This window comes from Wyeomyia smithii, chromosome 3, assembly GCF_029784165.1.
Source record: "Wyeomyia smithii strain HCP4-BCI-WySm-NY-G18 chromosome 3, ASM2978416v1, whole genome shotgun sequence".
Taxonomy (NCBI): Eukaryota; Metazoa; Arthropoda; class Insecta; order Diptera; family Culicidae; genus Wyeomyia; species Wyeomyia smithii.
The window spans coordinates 12317663-12341590 of NC_073696.1; the positions used below are offsets into that span (position 1 = coordinate 12317663).

At 42.9% G+C, this 23928-nt stretch overlaps 1 protein-coding gene across 1 annotated transcript; it reads left to right on the plus strand.

The window, feature by feature from the left end:
- The first annotated feature begins 1734 nt into the window (after nucleotides 1-1734).
- Nucleotides 1735-3060, plus strand: LOC129728122 (uncharacterized). The gene has a single exon (XM_055686531.1). It carries the CDS (start codon nucleotides 1735-1737, stop codon nucleotides 3058-3060), a length of 1326 nt encoding a protein of 441 aa, XP_055542506.1.
- Nucleotides 3061-23928: the final 20868 nt, after the last annotated feature.

Here is a 23928-nt window from a genome sequence, read left to right on the forward strand (position 1 = left end):
GAAAACATTCGCCCTGATATTTTGGGAACATTTGACGTTAAAATGAACAATGATGAGTAACATTTAATAAATTATTATTTGTAGAATCGTATTCAGGGTAACAACCATTCGAACCTAAAAATCAGAAGCTCCACGAACGCAAATATATTTTATGTATACTTAAACATTGATGAATTCAAATTCGTTTACGCCAAGATCAATTAGACACACCGCTACCGATTCTCGATTTACCAAACCCCGCCGACTGTTCAATGCTGACACAAACCGGTCCAATAAACCACCGCTCTTGCACGGTACGGGCAGCACGCTCTCTGCCTCCACCGAAATTGCAGTTGTGCCTGCAGCTAGGCCTAAATTTTGCCTGTACCTTTCGCGGATCGCTCGTGAGGTATTTGCGGAACAAGTAACCGCCTTAGCTAGAAAACGACTTGGAACGGAGGACATTCTTGTGACTCGGCTAGTGGCGAAGGGAAGAGATATTAACACTCTTTCTTTTGTTTCTTTTAAAATACTAATGAACGCTGAGTTAAAAACTAAAGCTCTATCAACTTCTACTTGGCCTAGGGGAGTTGTTTACCGCGAGTTCTCCGATAACAGGTCTAGCGAAAATTTTTGGCAACCGAAACCTACATCGTACGACCCGCTAAACATCTTACCAGATCCAAACATAGCAGCAATGGACGAATAGGCTGCTCATACACAGCAAGTTTGCCGCGACGCATCGTAGAAAGCACTGTGGAGACCTCTTCTCGTTTCATCACAGTCGTGCCCTACGCTGCCAGCGTTCATCGGAGTCGTCGCGGCCCTGTGACTGATTCTGCAGAAGAGGTTCTCCAGCCTGCTTCTCCAGGCAAGTATTCCTTCTTCGTAGAACAAGCACTTCCTGATCGTTTCTCCGTTTCCAGTCAGCCTCCAACCGCTAGCGCTTCAAATTTCACACTCCCATCTGTAATGAGTGTTGGGACAATGCGACCGTCAATTCTTCACGAAAGTCACTCTGCTTTCGATCTACATCCCCGCTCTATACCAGCATCTCGTACAAGCCTTCAACATTTATGATATTCAGCCGACAAGTTATCATCCCCGGGACGCACGTCACACCGCAGTATGGAAGCCCTGGATCCACCTAGCCCAGTCGTGTCAACCGCTGATTCGCGTCAATCCCCAACTGCGAGTTCCCGCCTTCAAAGTCGTCCTGGCCCTGGGTCTAGTGTTGGTGAAACGGGCTTCCAAACTGCCAGTCTTGGCAAGTATTCACTGTTTAACAGCGTTTCTCGACCTGACGCACTCTCCATTCCCAGGATTGCCGCTACACCTCCTCAACTTTTGATATATTATCAAAATGTTGGTGGCATCAACTCTCGTGTGATAGATTACCAACTGGCGCGCAACGATGCGTGCTACGACATCTATGCCTTCACAGAAACATGGCTCAACGACAACACAATCTCCACTCTACTTTTTGATGATTCATTCACGGTCTACCGTCAAGATCGATCATCGACTAACAGCAATAAGCGCTCAGGTGGTGGTGTTTTGCTGGCTGTGAGGTCCTGTTACGAGTCTCGTATATTGAATCCTCCCGAGGGATCAACAGTTGAACATCTGTGGGTGGCGATTACTAGCTCCGAAGTTACGTACTTTATTTGAATCGTATATATTCCACCAGATCGCGTGAACGATAGCAGTCTTATTGAGCAGCATCTACGTTCGCTCGAATGGATTGTCTCCCAGATGGCTGCCAGAGATAACACCGTAATTCTTGGCGACTTCAACATGCGTGAAATCTCCTGGGTGCCAGACTCCCATGGCTTCCTCTTCCCGGATCCTGGTCACTCCTCGTTTAGGCCGGCCTCAATCAATTTGCTCGATGGCTACTGTACAGCAGGTCTTAAACAGGCCAATGAGATTCAAAACAGCAACAGACGTACCCTTGATCTTTGCTTTATCAGCGAGGAAATAGGCTCAGATTGCTCAGTCTTCCGCGCTCCTGTGCCTCTCGTAAAAGAATGCAGACACCTTCCTCCTCTTTTAATGACTTTGGCAGTAAACCTGAAAAATAGTTTCAATGAAGTTATTGATAGCGTGATGTACGATTTCGGTAGAGGTAACTATGACGAGATGAACGCGTTCCTTGCAAGTATTAATTGGGAGGAGACATTCTGTGATACTGATGCTAATTCGGCGGCATCAACTCTGTCTAGCATCTTGCTATATGCCATCGATCAATTCGTGCCACGTAAAAATCGTCGGAAACCTGTCAAACCCGCCTGGTCAAATCCACAATTAAGAATTCTTAAGAGTATTAAAAGATCCGCACTCAGAAAACACAGCAAGCATCGCACTGAGCAAACCAGAGCCCGCTACGTCCATGCGAACAATGAATATAGAGAACTGAACCAGCGTTTGCACAACACTCATCTTGGCCGACTTCAGCAACGCCTCAGGTCTAACCCGAGAAACTTCTGGTATCATGTCAACGAACAAAGGAAAGAATCTGGACTGCCTTCGTGCATGACCAACGGTACAAACGAAGCGGATTCAATCCCCGGTATCGCAAACTTCTTTCGTTCGCAGTTTAGCAGCGTATTTACTAGAGAGACCCTAAGTGCTGAAGATATCGTTACTGCCGCTAATAACGTACCTAGAATTTCTTCCCCTAGCTTACGAATGTCCATCACTAGTGAAATGGTGACTAAGGCAGGTAAACAAATCAAATCCTCGACATATTGCGGCCCAGATGGAATTCCGTCGCTAATCTTGAAACGATGCCTTGGCCCGCTCGCAACTCCGCTAACAATTGTATTTAATCTGTCGTTATCATCTGGTATTTTTCCTACTTGTTGGAAAGATTCTTTTGTTTCTTCTGTACACAAGAAAGGCTGCAAACGCACGGTTTCAAACTATCGCGGTATAGCAGCATTGTGCGCTACCTCTAAGCCTTTCGAGATTATTGTTCTTGAAACATTATTCTCAAGGTACTCGCATAACATTTCGCCGGAACAGCATGGCTTTATGCCTAAGAGATCAACTACAACCAATTTAGCCACTTTCACGTAAATTCTCATACGAGAAATAGAAAATGAACATAAGATAGACGCCATCTATACCGATCTCTCCGCTGCTTTTGACAAAATGAACCACGAAATAGCCCTGGCGAAGTTTGACCGTATGGGCATCGACAATAGCTTGCTGACCTGGTTGCGTTCTTACCTTATCGGCCGGAACATGTCGGTGGAGATTGGTGATTTTATTTCATCGCCAATTTCTGTCTCATCTGGAGTGCCTCAGGGGAGCCATCTCGGCCCTTTCCTCTTTATTCTTTACATCAATGACGTAAACAACACTCTCAAATGTTTCAAGCTATCGTACGCTCACGACCTTAAGTTATTTCTCGTCATAAAGGATCACGCTGATGCTTTCTTCCTACAACAACAACTGGAGTTGTTTGGTGCTTGGTGCTGCATCAACCGGATGTCTCTTAATGTGACTAAATGCTCAGCAATCTCGTTTGGCCGTAAGCGCACTCTTCTCCATCACAACTATTCGCTATTCGGTACTGAGCTAAAGCGTGAGACGACAGTAAAAGATTTGGGAGTGCTGCTGGATTCAAAACTGAGCTTCAAGGAACACGTTTCGCACGTCGTTTCCAAGGCATCGTCCCAGTTAGGCTTCATTCTTCGATTTTCAAAGAAATTCCACGATATTTATTGCCTAAAGGCACTATTCTGCGCTCTTGTACGTCCGGTACTCGAATATGCTGCGGTAATCTGGTCTCCCTATTACCAAAACGACACACATAGGATTGAAACCGTTCAAAGGAAATTCGTTCGCTTCGCCTTGCGTAAACTCCCTTGGCGCGACCCCTTCAACTTACCTAGGTATGCCGATCGCTGCAAACTCATCAACCTAGAGCTGTTAGAAGCGAGACGAAATGTAGCTAAAGCTTGCTTTGTTGGCGATCTACTGCAGGGAAACATCGACTGTCACACTCTTTTGGGTCTACTTGACATCAACACACGGCGCCGTGATACTCGCTCAGACACTTTTCTGCACATTCAGCCCTCGAGGACTAATTACGGACTAAATGAACCAATGCGCAGTATGTCCCGTGTGTTCAATCGTTGCTATGCTGTTTTCGATTTTAATGTCTCGCGTGTTAGCAATTAGAATATCTTTTAGACAATTTTCTGTTAGCTTAATTGTACTGTTAGTTAATCTCAATCTGTCATTGGGGTAAAAATTTTATCTGTTGACATCAAATATAATAATAATAAAGAGGTCTAAACAAGTGTTTGTCTAAAATGTTCGAATAAAGACGATTGAAGGACTAGTAAATTTGAAAAGTAGACATCTTCCGGAAATTTCAGGTTCTTAAATACAATGAGAAATTACAGGTTTAATACACGCAACCGAAACGTAGGGCAATAGATAACCTTCTGTTTCCACTTTGTAGAGAAGACTGCATGTCGAAACGCCAAAAATCTTAAATCACAGGTATTTTTAGTTTGAAACATTTGAGGTGATTTGGATATACGGAACATAGAAAAAATTCTCATTCAAAACTTCGAGGATTGCAAATTTGTATAAACAGTGAATGAAAGGTAATAATTCAAAGTTATACAATATTTGAATTTATTTAGTATATTAGCTTGCTGACTTCTTTAGTGTCTATTGCAAACGAATTTATGTTTTAATTCTGATACAGGCATTCATCGAAACCATTTTTTTTTTAAATTTTTACTGTATCTACATTCATCATCTTACATTGCGTGTGCTGGCTCCACCACAATTGAAACTTCATCCAGACTTGCCCGGTTAAAATCCCCACCTCCCAGATCCTACCCTGGATTCAGAGCACATCTACATGAGTGATATCCTTCCAAGTCTGTCGTTTAACGTCTAGGACGGAGGGGTCACCCATATAGGAAAGCTTGTCAATAGTATCACCATTACTACTTCAACAGAGTTGAGTGATATCCCTCCAAGTCTGTCGCGCCGCGTCTGGGACGGAGGGGTCACTCATAAGGGTTCGTTCACAGATGCGTTGAGGAGACAACCTAGGTATTCGGATCCACAGGGTGGGTCAAAAAGAATGAGTGGCCTACTGAACAGTTCATTACGACTAGGGAGTGTTCGTTGCACTCCCGATTCGGATATGACAGTTCAATTCTAAGGGGGTTCTCTTTCGGCTAAAACAGCTAACGACTCAGAGGTGCGCGTATAAAGTTTTTTACCGTACTTGAGGTTTACGCTATTTTTTTTTTCTTCACAGGATTTTTCTGACACGGCACAAATACAATTAATGTTTAACGGCGCCCATTATAACTAGTGTCTTACTTTCTTAAGTAACTTAAAACTAAAAGCAAATTTTTCATCCTCGCTGCCGACTACGAGCTGAAATTAAATTTAACTTAAAGCTAAAATGTTTTTCATTAAAAGCACAGGTTTGTTGTTTAGTGTTTTTCGATTACATAGATAAGCATGCTCCGCTGGGTCAAGATATCATGGACTGGTTTATTGAAATACATCCTTCGGGCCCTGAGAGTATCATCCGGGGACTAGTTGCTGGTTCCGAATCCGGGATCTAAACGTGTTCTTGTCGTTTGATTGAATGTAGGTAGGAATGGAATGGGACTAGACTGGGGCATGGATTGATTTTAGGAAAACGTATATAAGGGACATGTAGGGTAGGTCAAGGCTCGCCAAGACATCACGAACAGGAACAGCCGGCTGTCTACCTCCGGCCTGCAGGAAAGCTATTAATTTAGACCTGGCGTCACGGTGTACAAGGCATGACCAAACAACATGCTCTATGTCGTGATAACCTTCACCACAGGCACAGATACCGCTTTTCCCGAGCCCAATACGACGGAGATGCGCATCCCGGCAAATGAAATCCCGACCTACATCCAACCCCTTGAACCACGGGCTCGTCGATACCTTGGGGATAATGGAATGTAACCACCTTCCCAATTCCCCTCTGGTCCAAGCATTTTGCCAACTGATGATCGTATTCTGACGTACAAATGAGAAAAATTCATTAAAGGCAATTGGTTTTCCATAAATTCCACCGTTTGTTGCGCCCACCTTAGCCAAAGAGTCCGCTTTCTCATTGCCCGGTATCGAGCAGTGAGAAGGGACCCACGCTAAGGTAATCTGAAAAGATTTTTCGGATAAAACACTCAGATGTTCCCGTATTTTCCCCAGGAAATACGGAGAGTGCTTAACGTCTTTCATCGATCGCAGAGCCTCAATAGAACTGAGACTGTCCGTAGAGATAAAATAATGGTCCGTGGGCAATTTTTCGATAATCCCTAGGGTGTACTGAATTGCAGCTAATTCTGCGACGTAAACAGAAGCAGGATTATCGAGCTTATGGGAGACGGTTAAATTGTTATTGAAAATACCGAAGCCAGTGGACCCATCAAGAAGTGATCCGTCAGTGTAGAACATATTGTCGCACTTGATGTTTCGATATTTATTGGAAAATATTTTGGGGATCTGCTGCACGCGTAAATGATCCGGGATTCCACGAGTTTCTTCTATCATGGATGTATCGAAAAACACAGTAGAATCAGAAGTATTTGATAAGTTGACACGGTTTGGAATATTCGGAGAGGGGTTAATATTTTGTGACATGTGATTGAAATACAATGTCATAAAACGGGTTTGAGAATTAAGCTCGATTAACCTTTCAAAATTTTCAATTACGGGACGGTTCAAGACCCCACATTTGATAAGAATACGAGAAGACAGGTCCCGGAAGCGGTTTTTCAATGGTAGTACTTCAGCTAAGACCTCCAAACTCATCGTATGGGTCGATTGCACGCAACTCAAGGCGATACGCAAACAACGATATTGTATCCGCTCCAGTTTGATCAAATGTGTGTTTGCTGCGGAGCGGAATCAGAAACACCCGTACTCAATGACAGACAATATCGTTGTTTGGTAAAGCCTTATGAGGTCTCCTGGGTGGGCTCCCCACCACGATCCGGTTATTGTACGAAGAAAGTTCACTCTTTGTTGGCATTTTTTCATCAGATACCTAATGTGACAACACCAGGTGCCTTTAGAACCAAACACCAAGATATTTGTGTACCAAAACCTGAGAAATCGTTTTACCCATTAATTGTGGCTGGAGCTGAGCAGGTTCATGCTTCCTAGAAAAAACTACTATCTCAGTCTTCTCCGGAGAGAATTCAATACCTAGCTGTAGAGCCCAAGCAGACAAATTGTCCAAGGTATCTTGCAATGGTCCTTGCAAATCCGCAGCTGTGGCTCCTGTAACAGAGATCACACTGTCATCTGCAAGTTGTCTTATCGTGCATGAATTTGCCAAACATTCGTCGAGGTCATTTACATAAAAGTTGTAAAGAAGGGGGCTTTAACATGAGCCCTGGGGAAGACCCATGAAGCTAATGCGAATAGTTGCCAAATCGCCGTGCGTAAAATGCATGTGCTTTTCGGACAACAAATTATGCAAAAAATTATTTAAAATTGGTGAAAATCCTTGTCGGTGGAGTTTACCCGAAAGAATGTCAATAGAAACGGAATCAAAAGCTCCCTTAATGTCCAAGCACGCAGACGCCATTTGTTCTTTGCGAGCATACGCCAGCTGAATATCTGTTGAAAGCAACGCAAGCAGGGGCGGACGAAGGCTGATTTGAGCTGCAGGCGAAGACTGATTTTGCCGCCCCCCCTCAAGTTTTTATTTTATATGAAACGCATTTTCTTTTGACTCGAAAATTTGATTAGACAGCATGTGTTGTGTTGACAATTCAAAAATTACCTTTTCATGCTTTCAATGTTGCAAATTTTTTTATCGTTTCCGACATATCAATTTTTTGAAGCACCTGTCTTTCTATCGATATTATCGCCAAGCCACACAAACGTTCTTGCGACATGGTCGATCGTAGTTACGTCTTTATAAGTTTTAATTTTGAGAAACTTCTCTCGCCACTTGTTACTTACTTACTTTACTTTACTTTACTTTACTTTACTTTTAAGGCGACAGACCGATTATCAATCCAGTGCCGAATCCAGAATACGTCGCCATGTCACTCGGTCTTGGGCTGCTATCCTCCAATCGCCCCTAACACCTATTTCGCGTGCATCCTCGTCGACAGCACACATCCAACGAGTGCGGGGTCTACCCCGAATTCGACGACCTCTATCGGGATTCCTGCTAAATATAGCCTTCGCTTGACGCTCATCCGGCATCCTCGCTACATGCCCAGCCCACTGAAGCCTGCCGTGTTTTATCCGCTTGACTATATCCGCCGATTTGTATGCCTGGTACACTTCATGGTTCATGCGTCTGCACCAAACACCATTTTCTAGTTTGCCGCCAAGGATTGAACGCAAAATCCTACGCTCAAAAACACCAAAAGCTCGCCGATCAGCCTCTTTCAGCGTCCATGATTCATGGCCGTAGAGAGCCACCGGAAGAATCAGTGTCTTATAGAGTGCAAGTTTAGTTCGGATTTGCTGACTGCGGGACCTTAGCTGGTTACGTAATCCGTAAAAGGCCCTGTTTGCGGCTGCTATCCGCCTCTTTATCCCACGGGTAACCTCGTTGTCACATGTCACTAATGTTCCCAGGTAAATAAATTCGTCGACTACTTCAAATGTTTCCCCATCTAGCACCACCGCAGCACCAACCTCCAACGGACTACCACGCACTCTGCCAGCCACCATGTATTTCGTTTAGGCAGAGTTTATGACAAGCCCTAATCTCGCAGCTTCTCGCCTGAGAGGTCCGAAGGCCTCTTCCACTGCTCTACGATTAATACCAATAATGTCGATATCATCCGCTAAACCTAGAACAAACAACAATATCGCACGCTAGCCTGGGGCTAATGCGGTCTCGATCAACTAGATTAGTTGAGAGAATTCGTTATCGATATTGTTTTTCGGCACATTTTGCATGTTGTAGGATAAGTACAACGACACACCGTGCCCCAGTGCTGAGTCGAGAAAATTTTTCGCTCGAAAAGTTCCTCGACCTGATCGGGAATCGAACCCGATATCACAACCGTGTGGGAGAGCTAGCCGACCGACATCGCTAACCACAGAACCACGGGGACCACCTAGAAGCATGTGCGATTTCGTAATGATGGTGCCGCTTCTCTGCACACCAGCTCTCCGTATAGCACCTTCCAATGCGATGTTGAACAATAAGTTCGACAGCCCATCACCCTGCTTCAAATCATCTAACGTCACGAAAGGGTCCGATATCTCACCGGCTATCCTGACGCTTGATGTAGAACCTTCAAGGGTGGCACGTATGAACCTAATCAGCTTTGTTGGGAAGCCATGTTCGAGCATGATCCGCCATAACTCATTTCTCTTAACTGAATCGTACGCTGGCCTAAAGTCTATTAACAGATGGTGCGTCTGTAAGTTGAATTCTCGAAATTTATCGAGGATTTGTCGCAAGGTAAACATTTGGTCCGTCGTGGAGCGTCCCCCTCGAAAACCGCATTGGTACTCGGCAACAAAGGTCTCCTGCAACGGCCTCAGTCTGTGGAACAGGATGCGGGAGAGAATTTTGTACACGGTATTGAGAAGAGTTATGCCCCGATAATTGCTACAGTCCAGGCGATGACCTTTTTTGTAGATCGGGCATATGAGACCCTCCAACCAGTCCGAGGGCAATTCTTCATCAGACCACACTCCCAGCATGATCCGATGGATGGCACGATACAGCTGTTCGCTCCTGACTTTGAAGAGTTCGGCGGGAATGCCGGCCTTCCCATCTGCCTTGCAGTTTCTCAGCTCTTTCACTGCTTTCTTCACCTCGTCCATGGATGGTGGATCCACAGCTTGACCATCATTCTCAATAGTCATCCTGCTCCTTTCGACGCCACTGTTTCCCTCACCGTTCAACAGCACACTGCAGTGTTCCTTCCAACGCCTGGCCACCTCTGTTTTATCGGTTATCAGGTTACCCTCCCTATCGTTGCACATGACAGGAGCTGACACGTTTCGATTCCTAATTCCGTTGACCTTCTTGTAGAAGCTCCTCGCATCGTGCCTGGAGAAGCAACCTTTCGCCTCCGCAAGAAGACGCTCCCAATGCTGTCGTTTCTTCCGGCGATGGAGTCTCTTTTCAGCGGCTCTAGCATCTCGATATCTACCCACTCTCTGACGAGTCACAGCCGTGGCCATCATGTGACCCCTGGCGCGGTTCTTCTCCTTCGTCACTCGCTGGCACCCAGCGTCAAACCACTCATTGGACGCAGCTGCCGCAGTTGTACCCAACACTTCTCGCGCTGTAGTGCTGATCGAACTGTGGATGTGTCTCCTGCGCTTTCACTAATGGGTAAAGTGAGTAAAATTCTCAAAGATACAAAAACATTTGAAAAAGTATCAATCAGTTGATTTTTTGTGATGTAGTTTAACGCATTCATTGAAGTCGTCTCAGCTGGCAACAAAGGTGATAAAATAACAAGTTCTTGGTGCATTTCATGTCCATCGATGTCACACTCTTTCTTGTGTGTGAGGATTTTCTGTAAATGTAGACAACTTTTCTCTAACTGATCTGTACTACAACCCATTAAACTGTGAATATCATACAAGAAGCTGAAATTGTCACTGTGATTTTTCATTAACGGGAATCGATCATCGAACGATGCAATAGCTACATCAAATACAGAATAGAAGAAATTCACTTTAAAAGAGAGTTTTTTCGATGTAATTGGTTCATCTGACTGTTCGTATGCAAACTGTTTCTTTATCATTCTCGGCCGAATTCGTGTTTCTGTTTGAAACTCCGGACTTACTTCTAAAATGTCGGCACGTTCTTTAGCATCAGTAATGACGCTTTAAAGAAAAGTTTTAAACGCTGCCTATCAAGTCTATAGTGTTTTCATGACTGCTATTAATTTTTTGAAGATACTTACTCACCAAATTGATTTTGAACAAAATTGAATGCCAAGCTACTAAACTGCATAAGAATTTGATTTTTTTAATTTTTTTTTGCTAGGCTTTTTGCAGTATTTCTTGCAAACGCATCTTGCTTCAGATCCTCGATTGCTTCATATAGGGCATAATAAATTTCTCCTATATTAAACCTCAAGGGAGTGACAGCATCAATTCGACTTTCCCAACGCGTTCCACTCAGAGGCTTTACCGTAAGAGAAGTAATGTGTTTTTTGAACGATGAGTTGAAGCAGAAAAGAAGTTGAACATTTCTTGCACGACACTGAAAAAGTCTACTGCATCAAAACATGACTTGGCACCATCGCTAACAACAAGATTGAGAGAATGGTTGCTGCATGGAACGGATTGATTTTTACAAAAATTGATTTTTACAGAAAAAGTTTAAGATAATAAGTTTAAGAGATTATGACAGATCTCGACGTTTCATGCATTTCTAAGACCATTTTTTTCAATATCGAACATTTTACGAACTACCTGTGCATTTTTTATCGGCCGAAAAAGTGAAACTTTGACCGCTTCGAGGCACCACTTTTCGAAGTCCGACTGCGCTGAAATTTTGCAAGAAGACTGTGGCATGTGGAGTGTTAGTACAACGTTAGTACATGAAAATGTGGATGGTCGCGTCGCACGTGGATGGAAATCCTGCTAGAGAGAGAAAAAATTTCCTCGTCGCTTAAAAAATAAACACACGCATTAGCCGTCTGTTTGCCGCCCCTTGATGATTGACGAGCAGGCGACCGCGGAAGCGGCGGAAGCCAAACTGAGTATCTGACAGTAGACCATTTGATTCGACCCAGTGGTCTAAACGACGGAGTATCATTTTTTCCATCAATTTCCGGATACAGGATAGTATTGCAATCGGCCTATAAGAGTTGTGATCAGAAGCTGGTTTCCCTGGTTTTTGGATGGCGATCACCTTCACTTGCCTCCAATCCTGCGGTACAATGTTTTGCTCCAGGAGCTTATTGAACCAGTTCAATAAGCGCCTCCTGGCAGAGCCAGTTAGATTGTTCAACAAGTTGAATTTAATTCTATCTAACCCAGGCGCATTATTGTTACAGGACAGGAGAGCAACTGAAAGCTCTGCCATCGAAAAAGGTGATTCTATCGCGTCGTGGCCCGGAGACGCATCGCGAACAATGCTTTGCTCAGGAACAGAGTCCGGACATACTTTCATGGCAAAATCGAATATCCACTTATTTGAAGACTCTTCGCATTCGTTGACCGCTACCCGATAACCCATTCTCCTGGCTGTGTTCCAAAGAGTGCTCATCGATGTCTCCCTCGATGTTTCGTTCAAAACCGACGCCAATAACTTTTTTCTTTGCTTTAGCCAAGCTTTTAAACTTGGTATCAAGCTCTGAATATCGTTTAAAGTCGTCGGCCTTGTCAGTATCCCGGAAGGTCAGAAACGCATCGGATCTTGCATGTAGACATCGGAGCACTCTTTGTCCCACCACAAAGTGGGAGGCCGTTCTTTGATCGTTACGCCGGGATATTTTTTCATTTGGGCTTGCAACGCGGCGTCGAGAATCAAGCCCGCGAGGAGGTTGTATTCTTCAAGTGGTGAATGATGATGAATCGATTCGACAGCTTCTGAAACCTTTTCCTCGTATAACTTCCAATCGATATTCCGTGTGAGGTCATACGGAATATTAACTGGTCGCGTGCGAGTTGACCTGTTAGTAATTGAAATTAGAATAGGCAAACCGTGGGGATCGAGGATTACCTTCCATGTGCAATCCAACCGTAGCGACGTCGAACATAAAGATAGATCCAAAGCGCTCGGACGCGCGGGATGTTTCGGGACACGTGTCATTTCACCGTTGTTTAGAATTGTCATGTCGAAGTCGTCGCAAAGGTTATAGATCAAAGAGGAGCGGTTATCATTATAAGAGGAACCCCAAGCCACGCCATGAGAGTTGAAGTCTCCCAAAATCAAACGTGGCGGGGGAAGAAGCTCTATTAAATCAAAGAGCAGCCGTTGCCCTGCCTGTGCCCTGGGGGGAATATATATTGAGGCAATACAAAGCTCTTTACCTTGTATTGTCATTTGACATGCGACAACTTCGATGCCCGGAATCGAGGGGAGGTTAATACGATAGAAAGAATAGCACTTCTTAATCCCTAGAAGTACTCCTTCATATGGGGTGTCTCGATCAAGACGAATAATATTAAAATCATGGAAGTTGAGATCAACATTTGAAGTGAGCCAAGTTTCACAATGGGAAAATGCATCGCATTTGTTATTATTTATTAAAACTTTTAATGAATCCATTTTGGGTAAAATACTTCTACAATTCCGCTGTAAGACAGAGATAGAATCTTTCATCGCAGCAGATAAATTAGCCATCGAAAGATACGATCGCTGCAAGAAGGGGCCATTGTGCAGTCAACTGCTTCAAAAATGATCTGACTGTTGGTAAGAATGCTTAGAAAAATTTTTTTATTGGATCGGGTACATTTTATCAACTGGATGTGCAAAAGAAACAACTGGGTGCTGGGAACTCCTTCTGGGACTTTAAATTACCGAGCCCAGGAGGAATTTGCTTCGGTTTTTCCTCAGCACTTTTTGTAGTGAATGTATTTTTCATTTCACTTTGAGAAATCCTAGGATCTTTTCTGGGAAGTTTAGGAGAGGAAAAATTTTTCCTCTTTCTAGATCCCGCAGGATTGGCATAGGATGTTTCCGCTAGTGAATCGTCTGAATCGGTTTCATCAGACGGTAGTAGATCAAACGGGTTCGAAGTAAAGGGAGATGTGGTTGCGGTTTTTTAAAGCATGGCAGCGTAAGAACACCGCGCATGTAGAGAGTTCGCTGATTCTCCCCACAATAAATTCATTTTTCAGCGCTTCTACTGCAGGAATCCTCAGTATGATGCTCCCCACATTTGCCACAACGTGTCTTATTGCAGCAGTATGCGGCTGTGTGGCCTAACTGCTTGCAATTGAGGCAGCTCATCACGCGGGGCACATACAGCCGCACAGGCAGACGAACCCGGTGTATCGAGACGTGGCTAGGCAATGCAGATCCGGCAAACGTAACACGAAACGAATCTGACGGAGTGTATACTTTTGTGCCATCGACGAGAGACACAGACCGCAATTGCTTGCAATCCAAAATCTTAACTTTTACGTCGGGGCACAAGGATTGTTTGAAGCAGCCGAAGCCACTTTTCAAAATACACTCGACCGACAGACTCGAGTCGGTCACGACACCATCGATCTCCACGTCTCGTGCGGGTATATACACACGATACTCGCGTGTAAAAAGCTCGGAGCAAACTATATCGTTGGCCTGCTTCAAGTCATTTACTACGACACGGAGCTTGTTCGGCCTCACCTTTGAAATTTCGGTGACGGCCTTTTAGTGTGACGTCAGGTCTTTCGAAATTTGAATGATGTTCAGGGATTTCGACTTTGGTCCTGCTTTGGACCTGAAGTAAACAACGACGGGAAGAGTCGATCCGTCAGGGTAAAGCCTAGGAGAGGAGTGAGCAGTAGGGGTTTAGCGACATAGGATCGGGAGGGAGGGGATCTACATCCATTGCGCTTTAATTAGCGCACTATCAGGGAGGACACGAACAACTCGTACCTCTTTTCTTTTCCTTCCTTGTGTTGAAGCAATTATTCGGTAGCTCTTCCTTTTCAAAGCACAGCACTTGATGCCGCAGTGGGCAGTGATGAACAGCAACACAGGAAACCAAAGGCCTTGAGCGCGGGTTTTATCAGTAATCAGGGTTCAGGATCGGGCAAACGATGCCAGTTAGGTAATATTTTATCCGAGCTAATTTCCTCTGAAAAAAAAAACGCGGACTCGAAAAATGACGTCTATTCGCAACGCACACGTCTACTTCGATCAGGTTTACGCTATGTGTGAAATACGGGGAGTTTTCGCAGTGATTAATTAGAAAATTGTACTATTAGGTGATTAAAATGTTTTAAAAATTGTTATTGTCAAGTTGTTAAAATACTGAAGATGTCAAAAATGTGAATTTGTAAAAAAGACCTAACTGATGTAAAACTTACTATTATAGTGCTAAACGGTTTAAAAAGGTCAGAAGACAAGATCGACAGAAAAACTTTACGTATATCTATTAACACAAGGAAAAAAAGGTAAAGCGAATTATTTAAATATTAGGATTAGAAATTAAGGCGATTAAGAGTGACTTAGGGATCACTAGTTCTTACAACAAGATGGCTAATTTCCGTCGAATAGGTCCTGGAGGGGCCTTTTAGTCGTGGTTCTAGCTCTACGACAAAGAAATTGAACCCGCCATTTTGTGGAACGCCAATCTATCGCATATACACCTTCGAAGGTGCTGGCTGGATGCTTTTGGCCCGGCACAACGATCGAGCACTGCCATTGAATGGAAAATCGTCAACCGCCACGATGTTCGGGACGCCGACTCGTGTTTAGTTATACGGATCCGGAGGAACAGGAACAGTAGACCAAGTAACTTAGGTTAAGGAACAACATGTCGGGACAGGGGAAATGAATTAGTAATGTAAGCTCATGTAAGCTATCTATCGATTGCTTTTAAAGCGCGATTTCCCTTGGTTTCACACCTGGCTTTTTATTTCGTTTCGACGTTTTCAAATTTAGTTGTCGCTTAGGTGTTTTACAAAAGTCTCTCAGTTTGTCGGAGTCGTGTGGCAGCATATTGACCTGGTGGTTCACCCCTGTAAGTTGGTTTGTTTCCCGATGTGTTTTGTGTCGAATGAACTATAAAGTGGTGAATGAAGGCTAGCTGTGGGCTCGTTTCCAAACGTTGCATGACTCTTCCCTCACCCAACACCTACTGAGCAAGCGAGAGGTTATCAGCGCAGTTTCATTGAGTTATTTATTTATAGTTATGAATTACATATTAGCATCCTGATCAAAATTATTGCTGTTGGAACTTTGTAAACCCTTGGTAACAATTTTATTTCTTTTTTATGAATTTTACAATATCTGGGCTCTGAGCTACAGGCGGGCAGTATTCGCCAATAGATGTTGTATCATGAGTATGAGTGAAAATGTACCTTGATAGTAACAATTTTTCAACGCGAATTGCTCCACAATTTAACGAAAAATTATTTCAAATATTTACCAGTATCTTCAACCAACTTCTTCAGATGATGTTCAGAAAGTTTCATTATAATTTTTTTATGTAATATTATTAGCAAAAAATATAAATGACCAATTTTCGAGCACAATTCGCACAATACGTTTGCTATCATGTCTTGCTTTCAAGCGCGATGAAGTGGAGAGCCAAAAAAATTGCGTGTAGGTAGTCCGATACCGTACACGTTTCAGCATAAGATACTATATAGATTCTCCTCCCCACTCTCGGCTTTCGGTATTCGGTACACCAAGCAAAACTGCTTGGCAGCAACTCAAAGTAATTGACAAATCGCATGCGTGAATCGATAAAGGAAGCATTTTCGTCAAACTTTGCTAGTCAAGTACTTTTGAATGCTACTTTCTACTCGTCGTGAGTAGAAGGACCAAAGAGAATTTGCGAGCGGTTGCATGTTGAGTGCTGCTCTGGCCAGCAGTGTTGTTAGTCTCGCTTATAAACAGGATGCAACGCCTCAAGTGAGGTTCTCGTTGCTACCGATGGCACATTCTTTTTCACTATCTTTTTTGGTCGATTCGCTCTCGAGATCGTATGCACACTAGGGTGGGGAATCGTTTTATGGAAAAAACGAAAATTGATAGCGGAAAGCCAGAACCAAGTTTTTTTTGTTCTATTTCGGGCCCCAAACAATTCTAAATTTATCGTAACTCGATCGGTTTTGTCTCCACTTGGCGCATTGCAGTCCACTGCAGTCCATCTAAACACTGAAGAAGGCGCTATGTAAGCGTTGAAATGCGCATTTGCAAGTGATAAGTGAAAAATGATAGAATTAAAAAGTGAAGTGAAATAAAAGTGTAGTATAAAATTGACTTTTAGTGGGAATCTGTAGAAAAATCCACAAAAGTGTCTTTGACAAAGCTGTTTCTCATAAATTGTGGTACAACTTTGCCGAACGAAGTGAACTTTCATATGTTAAAATGAAAAAGTAAAATTCGTTTCTCACTGTTTAGTGGATTGAACAAAAAAATGCAACTCCTTTACAATGGAGAATAATTAATGGATCCACTTTTCCGAAACCACTACGGCTTTTTTTTTGTGAAAACAATTCAGATCACGTTTTTATAGCTTTGGCAACAGTGTGCAACGCGCATGGGAAGTATAACAGAGAAAAAAATAACTCACAAGTTTTTTAATGCATTGCTATTGATTACTTGTCCGAATCAGGGATACCAGATGTGCTTTGCAAAATGCAGATTTTTAGAGTTCGTGTGAAGATTTTATTAACCTACTGATGTGTGTAGTTTTTTTCCTAGTTTCTGTAGATTATTGTCAGGGCCGCAGTCTTTTGTGTGTAAATTTTTGCCTGTGGATCGCATTTTTTTCAAATCGCGGTAGCTTTTTTTCATATATCAAGAAAAAAAATTCGGTTTTCGAGCAGTTGCAGATATCTTTCAAAAACATTTGGCACCTCTGGTCCAAATCTCGTACTCGTGTGATAAAAAAACGGTTTTGTTTCATTTTGGGCCCCCCGCTTGAAACTGGGCCCGGGTCAACCTTTCGCTTAAAAAATTAGAGCAACTCCGAATTCAGCTGGAACCACTTTGAATTTACAACAAATATAAGTGCATGATTTCTTGTTTAACTGAAAATAGCCGAAGATGTCCAAAATAACAGAACAAACAAAGCGGTCAGAATTCAGCGTAAAACTCCTTAAAATTGTTTGAATAAGCCAAAAATTTGACTTCAGGAGTCCCTAAAAATTACCGACATCTATATAAACCAGAAAAGACATAAAATTTGTCAAATTTAACTAAAAAATTAACTAAACCCGAAGCAAAATAATCAAAAATGCACCCTGAAATAACTGAAAGCACTTCAGAAGCTTAGGAAAAGAGATCAAAAATGGCGTCTAACATGGCTAACAAACCACGAAAATAGAAGTTGTGGGCTCGAGTCCCACCTGCTTACCTATATTTTTTGTGGTTACTATTCAAATTCAGGTGCCCAACTTCCAGATAGTTGTTAATCCAACGTCAAAACTTCAAAATACTTGAAAGAATGAGAAAGAATCATTTCAGAATTCAGGTCAAATTATTAAAAAAAATGTCTCAGTTGGCCAGAAAAATCCATGAAACCCTTTAGTTAGACAAAAAAGTCGAAAAAAAATGCTATAAAAAATTACCTAAATGCACTGAAAATGTCTTCTTAGATATAAAAGAAACAAAATACAATTATAATTCGTCTAAAAGTATACAAAAAATCTCTCTTAAAAAACGAATAATATTCTACTATGTATTCCAAATTAAATAGAAATTCGTATATGGTCTAACGTCTATGAAATCCAGAAACAAAAGTAAAGAAAACGTACTTAAATTTGGTTCGAATAATAAATAGTTCGAGCGAGAGGAATAGAATAAAACTAAAATGGTTGAAGAACGCTTCTAAATGAAAGAACAGGGCAATGCAGAAAATATTCCAAATCCGGATAAAAGTGGCTTTACAGTTGATCGAGACCAAAGACAAACCAAATTCCAAATGTAGCTCGCACCTTAGTTGAAAAAGCCTTCAAGATTTGAAACAAAATTTATAAAATCTCAATATATTATTGAAATCAACTCTAAAACCAAAATATTTTTATATTTTTCACAAATTTCCGATGAACGTGGACATTTGCATCCCCCTGAGTTGTACACGTGGGAAGTGAAATTGCTTCGAAACATACAAAATACCGCAGAATATTCACTGTTTATGTTCTCAAACGTTTCTCTGAGCTGGAAACAAAAACAAACATCATTTACTCTACCCCTCGCCGGCTACAAGTACAAAAGAAGCCGGATGCGAATCAGGAGAGAATGGAGCATTCAGTTTTTGATTAATGAATCCTCCCGTTAGTAATCGATATTTTGGATCATTTTTCGTCCTACAACGAGCTGTGAATGGTGGATTGCGGCTGCCGTCTGTTCGCGGAATCAAGCTCCAGTTACGATCACAACGTCGGCCGACCAGGCAGTTAGTGCTGCGCGCGCGGGGTGATATCTTAATTTGGCATCTTACACAAATGAGATTTAATTGCCTTAAACTGGGAGCGACGCATTTACGAAGAGGAACACCGATCGACGGGAATATATCAGGTGATTAAGTCATAATTGGCTCACAAAGTGACAATCAGGAAAGTGTCAATTTATTATTGCTTGTTTATCGGATTAAAAAATATTAAAAGGACCGATTTTAAAATCGTACAATATCAAAGTTGCATTAATTTTCCACTAATCAGTCGGATGCCGAGTGGCGTCATCTTTAATACTTTGGGTAGATTTAATCGGAGCAAGCACACATCAAAAGACTGCGCCCCTGATCAACAACATCGTGCCAATGTCGGAACAGCTAATTATACCTTATCCCGTACCTATCGGACATGCCATATTTCTCGCTTACCTGAGCATGATGCTATAATTACAAGCTTTTCCCCCCCTTTCGTGTGCGACGACTTTTCTTAGCGAAGAGGTTCGCACAAAGGCTTCTTGAGGAGAAAAGGCAAGCGTGTGCATTCTCTCATAAAAATGTCGAAAACCAACACGACACGCAAAACGCACACCACGCACCACACAGTTTATGACAAATGGATTTCTTTTGTTTCCAGATTGGGCCGCGTACCGCTGGCAGGTCCACCCCGTCTGTATGAGCGTTCGTTGTTCACTTTTCTACAACCTTCCCATCTGAACTGCGTTGATGAACGGGCAAACTGATTTGAATATTATACGCTAAACTTGGGCCAAACCCAGAAAATCGTTCATTTCCTTCGTCGTCACATCTCAGATGGAATCGACTCCGGTGTAGGTACCTAGGTACAACAGTGCGGGAAGCGTGCGCAGGAGCGGTAAATAATAACGATCATCGTCTTAGAAATAATAAAAAAAAACATCTTCCCCGCAACATCGTCATGCAACGTCGTCAGGTCATGAGTGCGCATCTCCTCCTCGAATTTTCGGATCGCTGCTGCTGCCCGCATCGACGTTGCTGTCATCGTCGTCTCAGCTGAGGACACAAGTTCTCGCTGTGGCAGGTTCATCCATGCCTGAAAAAGAAACTAGCGAGAAACCTGGCTGAGGGCGACGGACGGTCGTTTGTCATCGCTGCTGCTGCTCTACTCTACCTAGCCGTACCGTACAGAAATATGGGCGCCAACACAATGGGGCAAGCATGGAACGCCCTCGCTCCTCGCGCAGCCCAGCACGCACACACAGTGGGGTGGAATATTTAATTTGGAAACAATGGATTAATTTTTATGCATCAACGAACAGGTTGATGATTCAAGTGTATCGAATCCAGCAGCGTGGAATATGTGGTTTATGCGCAGTTCTGCTGTCAGGAAAATTTGAATGCTGTAGCAAATCGTTAGCTGGAGAACGGGATACACTTCCTACAGTGCTTTTTCTATGTAGGTTGCTTGTTTTATTGTCTTCTCGGAGGCAGTGGCAATAAAAGAGATATCATGTGTGACCGTTAATAACTTCGATAAAAATTACTAACTAACGATTTTAAATTACGATCAATCAATCAACATTTAAATAAAGGTTACAAATGATGAAAAATGTTTGTTACTTTATACAGCTCAATCAGATACTACTTAGTGAACGCTCCAAACATGAAAAAAATAATATGTTGAGGCCGTTCCCAAATTGGTTTTTTGATCGGAAATAGACTTGAACACAACAATAATGATGCTACAACATTTTAATAAATGTTATCTTACTCCCGGCGTATTTGTATTTCGAATAATACAAAAAACAACTGAATTTAAAATTTCTCCGAAACGGATGCATCCAAAAAATTATCGCTGTAGACTGACATTAAATTTATACTTGGTGATGGTGAACAATTCACCATTTTTTATTATTCCTATTTTTGTCTGCCTCAAGAATAATGGTGTCTTATTTGAAAAATGTACTAATTTATTGCTTTAAGAAGATAACTTTAATAAGATTACTTCTGGGTTTGTAATTCCATAAACCCACGATCGCGCTGAGAAAAATTAAAATTGCGAACGGCACTTGATAAGATTATTTGCTTTCCAAAGGTAGGTCATAACATTTAACCATATTCTTATAGAAGCTGTTAAACAGTCAATTCTCCTTGACTCGCTATTGAAAGGACTACACATTGAATAGATATTAAAAGGTCTATAGCATTTAGGAGCAAGTTTCCGTCGAATGGACAAGTTGCTAGTCTAAATGTTGAAACAATGCACTACCAAGTTCAACTATCCAAAATTGTCACAAGAAAAACAAAGCCCGATAAAAATCCTTGCGATTTTTCCATCAGTTCAATCTATTTGCCACAGATGAACACCTACTACGATAGCACCAATGCCAGGAAACCTGGGGGCTCACAAGAGTGCCAAAAAAAATCGACTTTTTGTATATCGTTTAGCGGTAGGGTTCAGAAGCTTCGTCTTCTCGAAAAAAGTCCCCATGCAAAATTTCAGCTCGATCGGACATCGGGAACACGTGCCTCAAAGCCAATAAGGTAAATTATAAGGAGTGGCAGATGAGCCTCGTTGCCAGTGTTAGAGCGCAACATTTTTCGCGTGTTGTGATGTCACAACAACCAATTGAGCACAGTGAGACATAGGAAAATGTATGGATTTGATTTGAAATCGTATGAAATGTATCATATATTATATATTATTTTGGACAAAGAGGGTTGAAAAATAGTAAACTTTTCCACAAAATCTTTCATTTAATATTTATCACTCATTCGGAGGCACAGATGATGTAGTGAGAGTATTTTTTAATCGATGTTATACAAAATGTCGTCCATTTTTCAGGTCAACCAAAATCTAACGCTCTTCTTCTCTTTTTCATAAAATACCATAATTAAATCCCTTTAAAATTAATTTCAAGTCTCTTTTTGGCTCTTTTTAGCCTCTACAATATGTCAAATTTTATCAAACCATCTTCTACGCTATGTGTGTGAGATTTGAAGAAATCAAGGGAAAAAAGATAATAAATTGTTTCAAAGTTTTAGGAATTAACAAATCTAGAAAAAAAAAAATTTAATTTCTATATGTTTTATTAAACGTTTTATTTAATTCATTCACGTACGTAGAGTGTTCTTTCATAGGTTAGTACGTTTCCGCTTACAAGTCACCATAGACCCCCATCGGAGTAACTTTACTCATCTGCACTTTGAACCAGATCGGCCGGAGAAGTAGATTCTTCGGCTGGTGCTTGTATCTAGTGTTGCCTTACCAACTCTGCTACCCGCCCAGATCTGGCCTTCTTTCTGGCTCGAACCGTCCATGCCCATGGATTCACTGGAGATGGTGAGCATTGATGAAACGGCTAAAACAGTTATGAATGTTATTGAAAAATCACCAATTTTGAATGGATATACATTACCTTCCAATGTTAAAGTCAGCCGGGAATCAGCTTGGAACCTATGCACGAAGAGCTCCGCACGAAAATGTTACAAACAAACACAAAACTTCGTGGGATCTGCTATCCGGTAGAACGAACGCCAGCATTTCCGCACATCAGAGTTTTCAGGGGAAGTTTGAAGTCTTGTTCCTACCTTTTTGGTCGGATGAGCTGAGACACCGTAAAATTTCACTGTACACGATGGCATGTACGTTTTGTAAATAATTTTAGAGCACGCAAAAATCAATTTTCAACAATCCGCACTGACAGACGAATGTAAACAAATGTTGTGACGTCACAACTTTTTACTCGCCAGCTCTGATCGCTTCGGTTTTTTATTCGGGTCGTGTATGTACACGGTGACAAACAAGTCCGGTCACACTTTTTTGGGGTGTCGGCAGAGCTGCATGCCACCACGGGTCGACGTGTGGCGATCGTCGAGGGCGCACAATACAGGTGTGACCACTGACAGTACCGAACAGTCCCGGACCAGCAGCGGGAGGTCGCCTAGGGGTGGTGAGCGTCGGACCAGGGACAGTCGACTCCTCGCAAAAGCCACAATCACCCGGAAGCACCTCTGACGGAGCGAATAGAGCCGCTCCCAACATCCAAAAGCACTTACCCGCCCATCGGGACTGATGCCAGTAAGGTCCCGATTATGGCAACTGGCAGCGTAGTGAACGGATATGAGCTGGATTTCGGAATGGTACCGCATCCTCGGGCTGGCACCTGCATCGAGCTCCCTTAGTAAAGTCGTGTGACAACGGCTTGAAATGGCGAGGTGGTACCCGATGCAGGGGTCTCCGTCCCATAAAACCTGGCAGGCCTTCCAGTACGTTCCGAGTCTATTGCCTGGTGGGAATCAGGCAGGAGTAGGATCAGATGGTTGTTCCTGACTTGCGCCGGTCGGTGGAGTCATAGTTGCCCATAAGGCGCTATGACTGCTTACCCTAGCCATGACCTCACTGCTTCGGCATAGACCACCATGGGACCACATAGGCGACTACTCCACCATGGACAAGGATAGCGGCTGGAAGGGGGACCCATTTAACATCAAGATGAACACATTCAAAACGAAAGAGACGAGTGCGGAGGGATTACAAAATCCCTTCGCAAGAGGTGGCATCCAGCGGTCTCCGCAGAAGAAGGCGGAGACGGATGCGGCGAAGTCTGGAGGTGGAAAAACGGCGAATCCGTCGGTGTCCACACCAGACATCTCGGTAGACGGTCCCTTGCTAGTCAAGGCCGTCGAAAGGTGTATGGACACGTGGCCAAGAGTGGCGGCGCTGTCTGAACAACTCGATGCCATAATCGAGTTCTTGGCGAACAGGCGAAACATCGCTGGCGACCTGAAGCAGAACCTCTTCCTGCTTCGGAGCACCATTGATGAAGCCAGAAAGGAGCACGAAGAACTCGTAGCTCGGGTGAAGGCGGCCGAGAAAGCGGCCAGGACCGGGAGGGCGACTGCATCTAAAGAGGTGCAGACAGACGCCCCCTCG